Below are 12,046 nucleotides of genomic sequence, written 5' to 3'. Positions count from 1 at the left end.
AATCGCAACTTTTCGGCCTTTTCCGTCAGTCTTCGGATTAATGATAATAGCCGATGTAGTTCCGATTGCAATCGTGACAATTCGGGCGATTCCGTTATACTGCGGAGTAATATTACGGAAATCTAAGCTATTTTAGTTACTTCGGTAATCCCAGTTTGTGTATATAAATAGGATTTCTATTTTTTACTTGATTTATCGGTTTAAACCGTAATAAATTATAAACGAAATTGTTCCGTTTCATTTGTTTTTCAAGACGCAAAAGTTAGTTTCTTTTATAATTGTTTTTTTGTCTGTATTAGTTTTATACAATAGAGAATGGTGACTGTAGTATTAATATTCCGTCCTGCTTACCAAATCACGCATGATCGAGTTATATTTAGATCTACTGAACGCAATTCAACTTCTTGGTGAGGTAATCTAAAAATAGCCCATGCATATCATTAACCTTGCCACGTGCTGATCTATGTATCATAGTTCAGTTGATACATGCTTATTAATTGGTACCACGTAACGAAGTATTTTAGTGCATTTACTTGTCTATAAAGCAAAGGAATGATTTCGCTGCGAAAAAGGGGAAATGAGATGTGCACACTTGTTATCCTTCAGTATCACGTTAATATTTTTACGATTGATCATTTTCTTTATTAGTTTTATACAATAGAGAATAGATCTAAATCGTTTGGACAAAAAAATATTCGGTTTTCCAAGAAAAAAAACAACTAAATAAACAAACAAAAAATGTGATAATAAATTGAACCCCCCAAAAAAAGAACAATTTTAAAGGGTTGGGATGAAGGCACAACTGTGCAAGCCTTTCCTTTTAAAAGGAAACTTTATTTTTTATTAATCGTATGTATGCCACTTTAAATCAATCAATAAAAACTTTAACTGGATTCCGGAGACCGTCAAAGGCCGGAGTGTTTGTCGGTAATTAGTCGGCCTTTCCGCTGAAAGAGAATCATTTCGGGTTTTGAAAAAACGGAAATGCAGGTTAGCTGACTCCAAACAAATGTAGTTTAATTTATTAATTATTTGCAAATCATGTTAGTATTAGGATTTTTTAAGAAGAACAAGTGAAATGGAAATGTGTTATTCATTATATCTGTACCAACTGCATGTCGGCTGTTTCTCTCGGAAGCCATGATTTTCAGACTGAACTTCACTGTAGACACCTTTCAGCTTTCCATGTTCTCTCGGCCTTATCCTTGTCCGTAAACTATCTATCTTCCATTTACATGAGTCAAATCCGCTTTAACATTTTGCGATAAATGTAAAACAATAAAAAAATGAAAGTGCCAAGACTTTCAAACTATGAAATTATCCGGTACGGCGGTAGCAAGACACTTCACCCCCCAGACACTTAACCCCCTTATATTTTGAAGTCACTTCACCCCTCAAGACACTTAACCCCCTATTTATCCTGCCTCTTGGTCCACAAAATTGACATTAATGGAATATTCAGTACAACTTTATTGTTTTTTCCAAAGTCATCTTTTATGTGGGTGGATTGTCACCTATTCCTATAAATATGACATCGCTTTGAGATATTTTTGCTTCTGGGCAAAGCAACGTCATATCGAAATTGCTCAAAAACCCATAGCATGTTCCGCCAGAAAATCGGGCGGAACGAAAAACGATTAAGACAGCGTGAATTTACATTAGTTTTGACCTATTTATGAACAAAACTAAAAAATAAATACCTTTTGTCAAAATAATTAAACTGTCACATCCAAAAAATCATGATTAAATTCTCTAGTGTATTTAAATTCCTTTTACAGCCGATAAACAAATGGCGGCCATACAGTGCGCGAAATCTGATTGGCTAATTCAAATGCAAGCGTTTAACTGAGTCAGAACATTCTAACGGAATATTTTTTAACGAAAAAATTGCCCATGCACCGTCAGCGTGTTCGAATATATTTTTCCGTTCAAAAATTTGAAATCAATCTGTAAAGCACCTTGCTTAACCAGTATGACTGATAGACAAAAATAGATTGATGTTTATATTTTATTTTAAATTGATAAGTACATTGTTTGAGAGTTTTTGTGTATGATTGAGCATGAAATTGAAAGAAAAGAAGATAAGCTTTTGAATAAAGCTTGAAAGGCAAGACAATAGACATTTTTAAAAAATTTTATGATGCTATGCGTTTTTGAGCAATGACTATTAGATGTCAGACTTGACCGACATAAACTATACCAAGCCTGTAACGTCTAATATATTGGACTAGATTGTCACCATGACGTGCCTTAGGTGACCACTAATCAATTTATTAGTTTACAAGCAGATATAATTTAAGTCTGTAAAAAAAAAAAAAACACACGCAACATTTGCCACTTTAAAATTTTTAATTGTTTATGTTACCAAAATTTATTGTTGATTTGGAAATTCCATAGTGCTAAAATACACAATATAATTTATAAACACGCGAAAAAAAATAACATCCATAAATAAATGGAATATAATGTTTCCATTGTTAAATAATATGTACAAAATTTACACCAAAGATTACCTCTGACAAGTGACTAGTCGGCTATTCAAAAGAATCTGTCAATCTTTGATGTTTACACACATGTAGTCACTGCTATTTAAACTGAGTCGTCAAAGAAGTGCCAAAACTCAAAATTGACTTCCACCATTTTTTTACAGGTCAGAAAAAAAAAACTGTTGTTAATTGTTTAGTCAGTTATTGACATATTATTAAGAATAATTTTTGCATTTTGATTGTGGATTAAAATTTTCTTGTATAACTTAAGAGTAAGACTTCATTCATGCTGAAGTTTGATTACTTGTGTATTTGACTTTTTTGTAGTCGGTTTTTTTTTGTACATTTTTTTTTATTTGTCGCTGTGACTGATCATAGTATGTCCCCCGTGATTTTCTGCTTGCCGTTAACAGTCCTACGCATAAGCCCAATATTTCCAGTTTTCCCCAAAAATTTGCTATCTCTGGCCAGTGATGAGCATTTAATTATAATTACATGGCTTGTCACAGTATCACTGATAGCAGCACCCTTGAATGTTTTATGATCCTATCATGTTTCAAGAATGTATAGTTTAAGCTGTAGGATATAGAGAACATTTCAGATATAAGGAAAACGAAGATTTTCATAGGTACATTCAATTTTTAATAAGAGTTAAAGACTAAAAAGACTGGATTACATTAAAAAAAGGTTTTTAATCACTTACAACTCACAATCACAGGGACTCAGTTCCGTGTTGGGATAGTGAAGGGTAAAATTAATTTTAGAGAAAAAAAAAATTACAAGTATTTTTTTCTAAAATTGCTTTTTACTCTACCCCAACACTGTGCCGAGTCCCTGTGATCACAATAAAAATACTAATGTAAATTACTTTCATTCAATTTGGTAGAAAAAAGATCTCTGAATGTGAAAAAAAAATTGTAAAAAAGGTAGCAAAATGTAAACAAAGTAGTATTTTGACTTCCATACAAAATACTAAATCACTTTTACTATACCAATTGCAAAAAAGCAGAAAATAGTAAAAAGTTGATGACCTTTAAATTTATAGTAAAGTTATAAGTTCAAAGAGAAAATATCTCTTGAAATAAAGATGCTAGAGTTATGAACCTTGTCATGCATGATGTAAGTAATGACTAAGAACAATTATTTTAAGTCTAGAGTAGATATCATTTCTAATAACAAAGATTATACTTAGAAATATATGAATTTTCACTAAATTCCAAGTTCAAAAATGAAATGGAGATAATTTCCAAAATACAGCTAGAGTTATAAATCTATTCGCACCTAATATAAGTGTTAAGAAACATATTTTGAAGTGCAAAAAATATCAATATACAAAAATAATATATAAACAAGAGCTGTCACAGAACGTGACAAATGCCTCGAAAGATTCTAGTTATAAACCACCTATAACATGTTAAGTGTGGTGGTAAAAATTGACATAGTTCGAACCCCAGCAGTGACCTTTAAGTTAGACAAAAAAACCTGGGTTAGGTTCACAACAAATTGTCCATCTATGGTGACTTAATATTTTTTTTTAAAAAATTGAAACTTTCATGTATGGAAGTTACAGAGCGGACACAATAACCACCATTTATATGTATATAACATAAATATTGAAAAAGTTTAAACCCCAGCATTGACCTTGAACTAAGGCGTAGGAACACGGGTCTAAAGCGCAACACATCATACATTTATGATAATTTCATAAGCGAAATAAAAAATATAATCCTTTTATTCATATTAGTTTTAGAGCAGACACGACCATCTCTGCCTATATGTATATTAACATCAAAATTGACAAAGTTTGAACCCCCACAGTGACCTTGACCTTAGTTGTAGAGACATGAGTCTTGTTCGTGGCACACGATATATCTATGGTTATTGAATATGTGAAAGAAAAATGCATACTGAAGTTTCAGAGCGGACACGACCACCACCTTCTATATTTATATAACATAAAAAATGACAAAGTTTGAACCCCCACAGTGACCTTGACCTTAGTCGTAGGAACCCGAGTCTTGTTCGTGACACACCATACATTTATGGTTGTTTAATATATGAAAGAGAAATTAAAATTCTTTCATGCATACTGAAGTTTTTAGAGCGGACAGGACTACCACCTTCTATATTTATATAACATAAAAAATGACAAAGTTTGAACCCCACAGTGACCTTGACCTTAGTCGTAGGAACCCGAGTCTTGTTCGCGATTCACCATACATTTATGGTTTTTTCATATATGAAAGAAAAATTAATACTTTCATGCATACTGAAGTTTCAGAGCGGACACTACCTCCACTGTCTATATGTATAAAGCCTGACGGACTGACAGACAGACAGACGGATGGTTCAACTTTAATATGCCACCCTTCAGGGCATAAAAACATCTAAGTTCAAAGGGGAAATAATTCTGGAAATATTCATGCTAGAGTTATGAATCTTGTCACACATGTATAATGAACATATATTTTTAAGTTAGAAGTAGATACCTTAAGAAATAAAGAAGTAAGTAAAAAGGTAACATTTTTTTTAGGAAAAAAATGAGTTCATGGGGAGATAATTCTTGAAAATATTGGTGCTAGAGTTAACAACATTGTCACAAATGATGTAGTTGATGGTAAGGAACACATATTCGAAGTGTAAGTCAAATAGAAAGAGAAAAAAATAACATTATTTTATGGAAAATTATATGTTCAAGGGGATATAGTTCTGGAAATACTGGTTTTTGAGTTTAACACCTTATCACATGATGTGTATGATCATAAGGAATACATGTGTACATAATAATATTATAAGGAAAATATTAATGACCCTTCGGGACGGGGCTAATTTTTACCCCAGGGATTTGATCTGAACAAACTTGATAGACACTCAGTATAAGATGTTTCATGCCAAATATCTAAGCTCTAGCTCTTTGGATTTTTTAAAAGAACATTTTATAAGGTTTTTTTTTCGGTTGCTATGGCAACCAAAGTTCTGCATGGAATTTTATTCTTTGAACATGGTAGAGCCTTATGCAAGGAACACTACTGCAAAGTTTCAACAAATTTGGCTACGTGGTTTAGGAGAAGAAGTTGTTTAAAGAAATTTTTGACGCACGGACATAATCCTCAGATGAGCTAATAAAAAAGTTAGAGATAAAATGTTTACTGCATATAAGCATTAATTTAAAGTATGTACGCTGGCTCCGGCTTACAAGCCATGATGAGTAGGACAGCTCTCCATATATTTGATATAGTTGAGCTAATAATACAAATATCACTTACCTGGTCACTTAGTTAAGAGTCTTGCACTAAAATTGCAGTAAATACAATGTTTTTGTTTTCTTTTTGTTTTTTAGCGGTTTTTTATTGGGGTGGGGGTGGGTAGGCAGTTCACTCAGTAATTACATGAGTAACACTGAACAGTGACACTTTACTATGGAAGGTTATTAATTACGAAGATGATTATCACTTATAAAGGTATATCCTAACATATAATTCATTTAGTAGCTAAAATTTATCTTGTGATATTAAGTATAATATTTACAAATAATTCAAATTATTGCTAAAAGTTTCACATTTCACTTGGGCCGCAGACCCAGAGAAAAAAACATCATAAAAGTTAGAGTATGTTCAGAAATTTGATCCTTCAACGTTAGGGCCATTAGATAAGAATACAGAGGGCCAATTAATAATGACAAGACTCTCAACTCAGTTGACGTGTTAATGGGAGATATACAGTTAATAGTGATTTACTAGCTGATAAGCCCTTACTGAGATTCAGCAAGCTGGGAGGGTTTATGCGTAGGACTGTTAAAAGTGTTTGCAGTGACAAAACGGAAAGGGCAAAATTTGCTTGAGCTATACTGAAGATAGATTAACTAAAATTTTATTTGTTTATTGTTGGTTTTGAATTTTATGTCTGAGTTTCATCTGTAAAATTATAAATGTCATTGTCAACATGTCACCTTTTCGTTCATCTCTTCCCCATAACTTGTCACCTAACTAAACACCTATTCCAACTAATTGTACTACGCATTGAGATATTGTGCTATTTTGTGTTTGGGCAATATCTCTCCCTTAGAAGCAAGATTCTGACCATGAACGAACATCTTTCACAATCTAGTTTTGGCAGGTCAATATATTTTATCATTTCATCATATTGTTCATCATTTGTGTTTATTGTGGCATTTACTTAGTTTTGTTCATTGTTTTATTTAATTTGGTCATTTCGTGTTCATTTGAAAGTTACTGACTTTGAAGTAACCAACATGTTTTTTTATTGATTAGGTTCAAGCTACCCATGGTGCTGATAAGAGGGTATCTCTGAATGCTGAAATGTTTGTAACGATTCATTGTTAATTGCACTAGATAGAATGTGTAACATTACTTCAGGTTACACCTTCTTGTGTAGGCTTTTGACATTGGATGAACATCTACTTTTGTTTTCCAGGCCTGTACCAGGTATTCATTTGGAAGTGGAAGATATGGACAAAAATATACTAGTAGGAACTGTTCAATATTTTAACTGTTTTCCTTTTTTATATACACCAGAATTCAACAAAGAGCAGTAAAATTTAATGTATTATTAAGCTTTAAAAGATGGAAAATGACACAAGTGAAATGTTCAACACAGAAGCTCTTAGCTTTGACAGTACATTGGACAGTTTGATGGATGTAGATTACATACCAGATGAAAAAGCCTTGCCATTTAGTCCACCCACATTTAGTGCCCCATCTGAGGTCCTTATGTCCGCCCAGAATAATTTGAGGGCAGACTTAGGTCACATTGATGGAGGTGCTGCAGAGACTTCTGATGGAAGGACAAGTTTGGAGCTTGTATTGGGAAAAGATGATAGTGAAACTATGACTGTTGCCAAGGATGAGGTTAATGAGTGCATTGATACTGAGATGAATGTTGATGATGATTTAAATCATAAAGTTACTCAAAATAAAGATTCTGCTAAAAAAGAGGATGAAACCATTCAAATAAATATTGAGATTAAAGAGAGAATAGAAGATGAATCAAATTTAAGGGAACCTAGTCCAAACTTTAATGAAATTAAAGCAAAGCGTAAGAAAAATCTCGAAAGAAAAATTCCCAAACCTAACAATGATGATTCATGTAGAAAAGATTCAGATGTAGAAAATAAAGTTAGAAAATGCCCCTTAAAGTTTATAAACACTAATACTCAATCAGATTTGATGGAGAAAGAAAATGAAGAAACAGTGAAAGAACCACCTCATAAAAAAATAAGAATATCATCCGAAGAACCAAACAATTGTGAGAAATTTGAAGACATTCAGATTGATCAATGTAAAAATGCTTCTGATAAAGATGGAAAAGTCATTACGTTTGTAGATGAACATAAAAGTGGCTCAATGGAAACCACAAAGGTCGAAAGTACACACAAGGAAGTAAGTATGTCAGATAAGGAGACAGTTGAATCAAAAACAGAAGTAATGGCTTTAAATAATGTTTCTGAAGCTGAGAGAAAGGTTTGCACTGGTGAAGGTTCAGATAAACTCATAGAAATTAATATGGAAAAGGCTGATTCACCTATAGAAACAGGAGATATTCAAAAAAGAATAGAGCAACCCAATGAACAAATTACAGATGGGGTTCAGGAAAAGGAGTCTGAAAATAAAATTGCTGAAGGAACACCAGTCAATTATGCAACAGAATCAGAGAATGAAATAGAGGACTTTGATAATGAATCAAATGTTTTAGACTTTGAAGAAGACAACTGTAAGGAAAGCAATGATGAAGATGAAAATGATGAGGATGAGAACATTGATGATGATGATGATGAGGTGGAAAAAGTTGAAGACCCTGGTGAGGATGATTATGATGACTTTGATGAGGAAGATGAAGATGATGTAGACGATGATGAAATTCATAACTGGCTGGAAGAAGGTCTTACAAAGGAAGAAATAAAAGCAAAGAAAAAAGCAGATTTGAAAGATGGAGAGTTTATTGCCAATGAGAAGTTCATCTTGGAAGGTACTTTTTTTGCTGTTGTTTAAAAGGGCTTTCAGCTTTAATTTTTGTTTGAAAAGTAATTCTGTGTTGATTCAAACTAAGTATTTCAGTAATTTTATCTTTGAAAAATGCATCTTATCACTGCTAAGCAATCTTCAAAACAGCTATTTATAGCTTACCAGTGACATTAGTTTCTAAAAATAGAAGATTGGATTCCAAATCGTCCGCTTTACATGTGGAGAACAAACCAGAAAATTAGAGATATTAAGGGGTTTCCTTAAATGTATTTTATCTATGGCAATTTTCATTTTCAACATTAATTTATTTTGATTTGACAATCTATCTAAAAAATAACATATTTAACCTATAGGAAGCTGAAGGCCGCTTTAATGTGAATAGATAATGATTTATTATAAGTTTATTGAGAAGGTGTTGGACAGTGGATTTTTTATATCTTTTGTGTGGTTTGATATTCATTTATCATTGTTTAATCCTGAATCGTATCAGACATTGAGTTTCAGTAACCTTTGACAGGAATCTTTTTAACTTCAGTTTTTTTTCTTTCTTATATTTAAAGCAATGAAATTTTATGTCTTTATGGTAATATAAATAAAGGCACAAGTACAGACACAAAACTGAATACACTATTACATTAATGTTTAAAGTGCAATGCAGTGTACTTAAACATAAATACATTATAATTATCAAATGTTAAGGCAATTATTTATGGTAATTAGCTTGAAAACATCATGTATTTCTACAGTTTCTAGTTTTGTATATTTTATTCATGAAATATAATGTAGAAAAGGGTATTAACCCATTCGAGGTGCTCCCTGCTGGATGGATAGTGATTTCTCACAACTGTGGAATGCCAGTCTATCTTCACAAGGAATCCAGAGTTTGTACATTTGCCCGTCCATACAATATAGGTGCAGGTAGTTCAAGGGTAAGAAAATAAAGTTTTGTTTCTCAGTATAATATACACTTCACCTGCTGAATCTGAGTAATGTATTAGACCTGATTTTAATTTAGAGCAGTCCATTTGGAGTTTAAGGGATTTTGATATCAAAATACAATAATTAAGGTACCAGTAGTTTACAGTCGGTCAGACTCCACTATGTGCAAGCTAGTCTAGCCAAGGTTAGCCAAAATCATCTTTCCAGTTTCGGAGAATATCACTTAAATAGCCAGAACCAACCAAAACACTATCTATAGTTTGTAACATGATTAATGGATGCTTACATGTTGTAAACCAGCTTTTGTTTAAGACAAGGAAAACAAATGACAAGTGGCAGTTGTGCATGATTAATGTTGATTCATGAAGCCACAAGAAAAGTCTATTTTAGTTCAAATATTTCTAAAAAAACAACATTTCATTAACTTTTTTCAGGGCCATGAAATTCCTTTAAGTGCAATTCCATGCTTGCAATATCGCCGTCAACTAGAAAAGGAGAAAATAGAAGAGAAAGAGGCAGCAGAAAAGATGACCAATGGTGTAAATAAAGATGAAGGTGGAGAAACTTCTGGTCAGAGCATTATTGTTTATGTTGTTTTAAAACTTGTTTTTTTATGTTTTCTTATATCATTCAGGCTATTTAGTAATTTATCCCTTTTTGCCTTCTTACACAATCATGACAATCATAGTTAATTTCATACTTATATAGTTCTTGTGATTTGATCTTGTAATATGATTGTGTTTTATATATGAAAAGATTATTATGCATTGTAGGGTGCAAGACTGAATTCTATTTCACCACTATACAACTGTTTAACCTATAGATATAAGACAAGGCCCTAGCCTAGTCTAGCCATGTGCAAGCCCATTGGAATCAGTTTTGAACTCAAATTAATATGTAATATGTTATATGTATTACACACAACCAAATTTTTGATATTTTGACAGAACTTTTTTACTTTGAGTTCATTAAGGATTGGTTATGACTTTGTTTTAATCTGAAAAGGAAAGGAAAGAAATTGAAACAATACTAATAAAAAAAGATAAATATTTGTTATTACTTGCAGAGAAAGAAATAATGCCGAAGCCTGTAATCAAGAGGGCAGATGATGCTGATAAGATTATCACCCTAGGTAATATATATATTACATATTTTATTCACTATTTTTCTTTCAATTAAAAGCACTGTAAAAAATGAACTAAATGATTTGTATTTTTTGTTGCTGTCTGTTTGGAATTTTTGGTGGGGTTTTATATCATACCAACACAGAAGAGGTCATATGGCAACTTGTGAGCTTTACTGGTGGAGGAAGACCTTGGGTGCCCACACCATGCATTATTTCTGGCACAAACGGGCATCCTGAGTAGTACCACAGACATTTCGTAAGCTAGCTGGAACACTTCCTACCATGAAAGAATCCAAAGTCCCTTGCGGGATTTGAATCTTCGTCCAAGAGAGACAAGTGGTTCAAAGTCAATGACCATAATCACTCAGCCACAGATGCCCCTGATTCTTGTTTAAAAACTTGTTATTGAAATAAAAGAATCTCATTTTAAATACTTGTGTATTATATAAGAGCAAGATTTTAGAACTGTTTTGTAAATTTATTTTTATTTATTTTTACTCATACAAAAAGGGAGTGTTAAAGTTTAGATTTATAAATTAATGTTGTTAAATGTTTCATTTTGTCCTTTATTACAGCTCCAAAAGAGTTAAACAAATATTGTAACGGGTTGTTCAACTTCCGAACAGTTACTGTAAAAAAATTCAAGTAAGTTAATTCTGAATGTTCTTATTTTTGTTTATTATAATAATGGTAAAATAAGTATCTTATGCATAAGCTCTAATCAATGTGGCAGTGATTGTAAGGTAAATTTTAAAAATTCTGTTTCAAGGGCACCCATAATTTTCTGCCACCAATAAAGCCAGAAAGTCACATTATGACCTTTGCATCTTTGTTTTAACTTAAATTGCATTAAAAAAGAATTATGAAATGTTCCTCCAGACTGTTATAATCTATTATATTTTAATTGTATTCAGGACTTGGCGAGAGAAAAGAGCACATTTGGTTGAAGAGAGAAAGAAAAAAATAGCTAACATGCCAACTCTGGTAAAACTATTTCTTACTTTTGTTATAATTTAGTTGTTTTTTCCACCTTCATTTTTCTACCTGTTTATATTTGTTTTATATGCTTATATTTTTTACAGTTACATATGCAAATAGTGGTAGATAGCCATAACAGTTTGTCCATAGAGCTTACCATTACTAGTCCAAAACCCTTAAAATATAAAATTTGAAATTCTACACAGATCAACTGGAGCACTTTAAAATGGAAAAATATGCAAAAGTTAAGAAAGAAATACAGTAGAACTTCTATGAGTCGAACTTCGATTAGTCGATTTTCTTGATGTGTCGAAGTAAAATGAAAATCTTGATTTTTCCCCTATATATTCCTTATAAAAATCTATTATGAGTCGAAATTTTATGTGTCAAATTTTTCGATGTGTAGAAGTTTTTTATGGTCCATATAGAATAAATTGAGTACAATTTACCACAAATAAGTCGAAGTCCTTTGATTTTTTTTACTTCTTCAATCTTGAGAAATTGTTCTAACCTTATCTTGCCGCAAAGACGATTTC

The 12,046-nt window shown here is 32.1% G+C and overlaps 1 protein-coding gene across 3 annotated transcripts in view; it reads left to right on the top strand.

Moving 5' to 3' along the window:
* Positions 1 to 880: 880 nt before the first annotated feature.
* The window catches only part of LOC132746064 (microprocessor complex subunit DGCR8-like), a 28,036-nt gene continuing 16,870 nt past the window's right edge, over positions 881 to 12,046 (top strand). Inside the window, exons 1-7 of one of the 3 annotated variants that reach the window (XM_060735129.1) lie at positions 881 to 990; positions 6,921 to 8,471; positions 9,254 to 9,396; positions 9,841 to 9,976; positions 10,473 to 10,538; positions 11,108 to 11,177; positions 11,447 to 11,516. In XM_060735129.1, the coding sequence (XP_060591112.1) occupies positions 7,070 to 8,471; positions 9,254 to 9,396; positions 9,841 to 9,976; positions 10,473 to 10,538; positions 11,108 to 11,177; positions 11,447 to 11,516 (1,887 nt within the window). In that variant the 5' untranslated portion in view covers positions 881 to 990; positions 6,921 to 7,069. Of the gene's footprint in view, positions 1,012 to 6,661; positions 8,472 to 9,253; positions 9,397 to 9,840; positions 9,977 to 10,472; positions 10,539 to 11,107; positions 11,178 to 11,446; positions 11,517 to 12,046 lie in introns of those variants that run through there. The other 2 variants (XM_060735127.1, XM_060735126.1) reach the window with 2 other exon arrangements.

The sequence above is a fragment of the Ruditapes philippinarum genome, unplaced genomic scaffold (genome assembly GCF_026571515.1).
Source record: "Ruditapes philippinarum isolate M1 unplaced genomic scaffold, ASM2657151v2 ctg892_1_1_1_1, whole genome shotgun sequence".
Lineage (NCBI taxonomy): Eukaryota > Metazoa > Mollusca > Bivalvia > Venerida > Veneridae > Ruditapes > Ruditapes philippinarum.
This window is presented reverse-complemented; position numbering and strand designations above follow the sequence as displayed.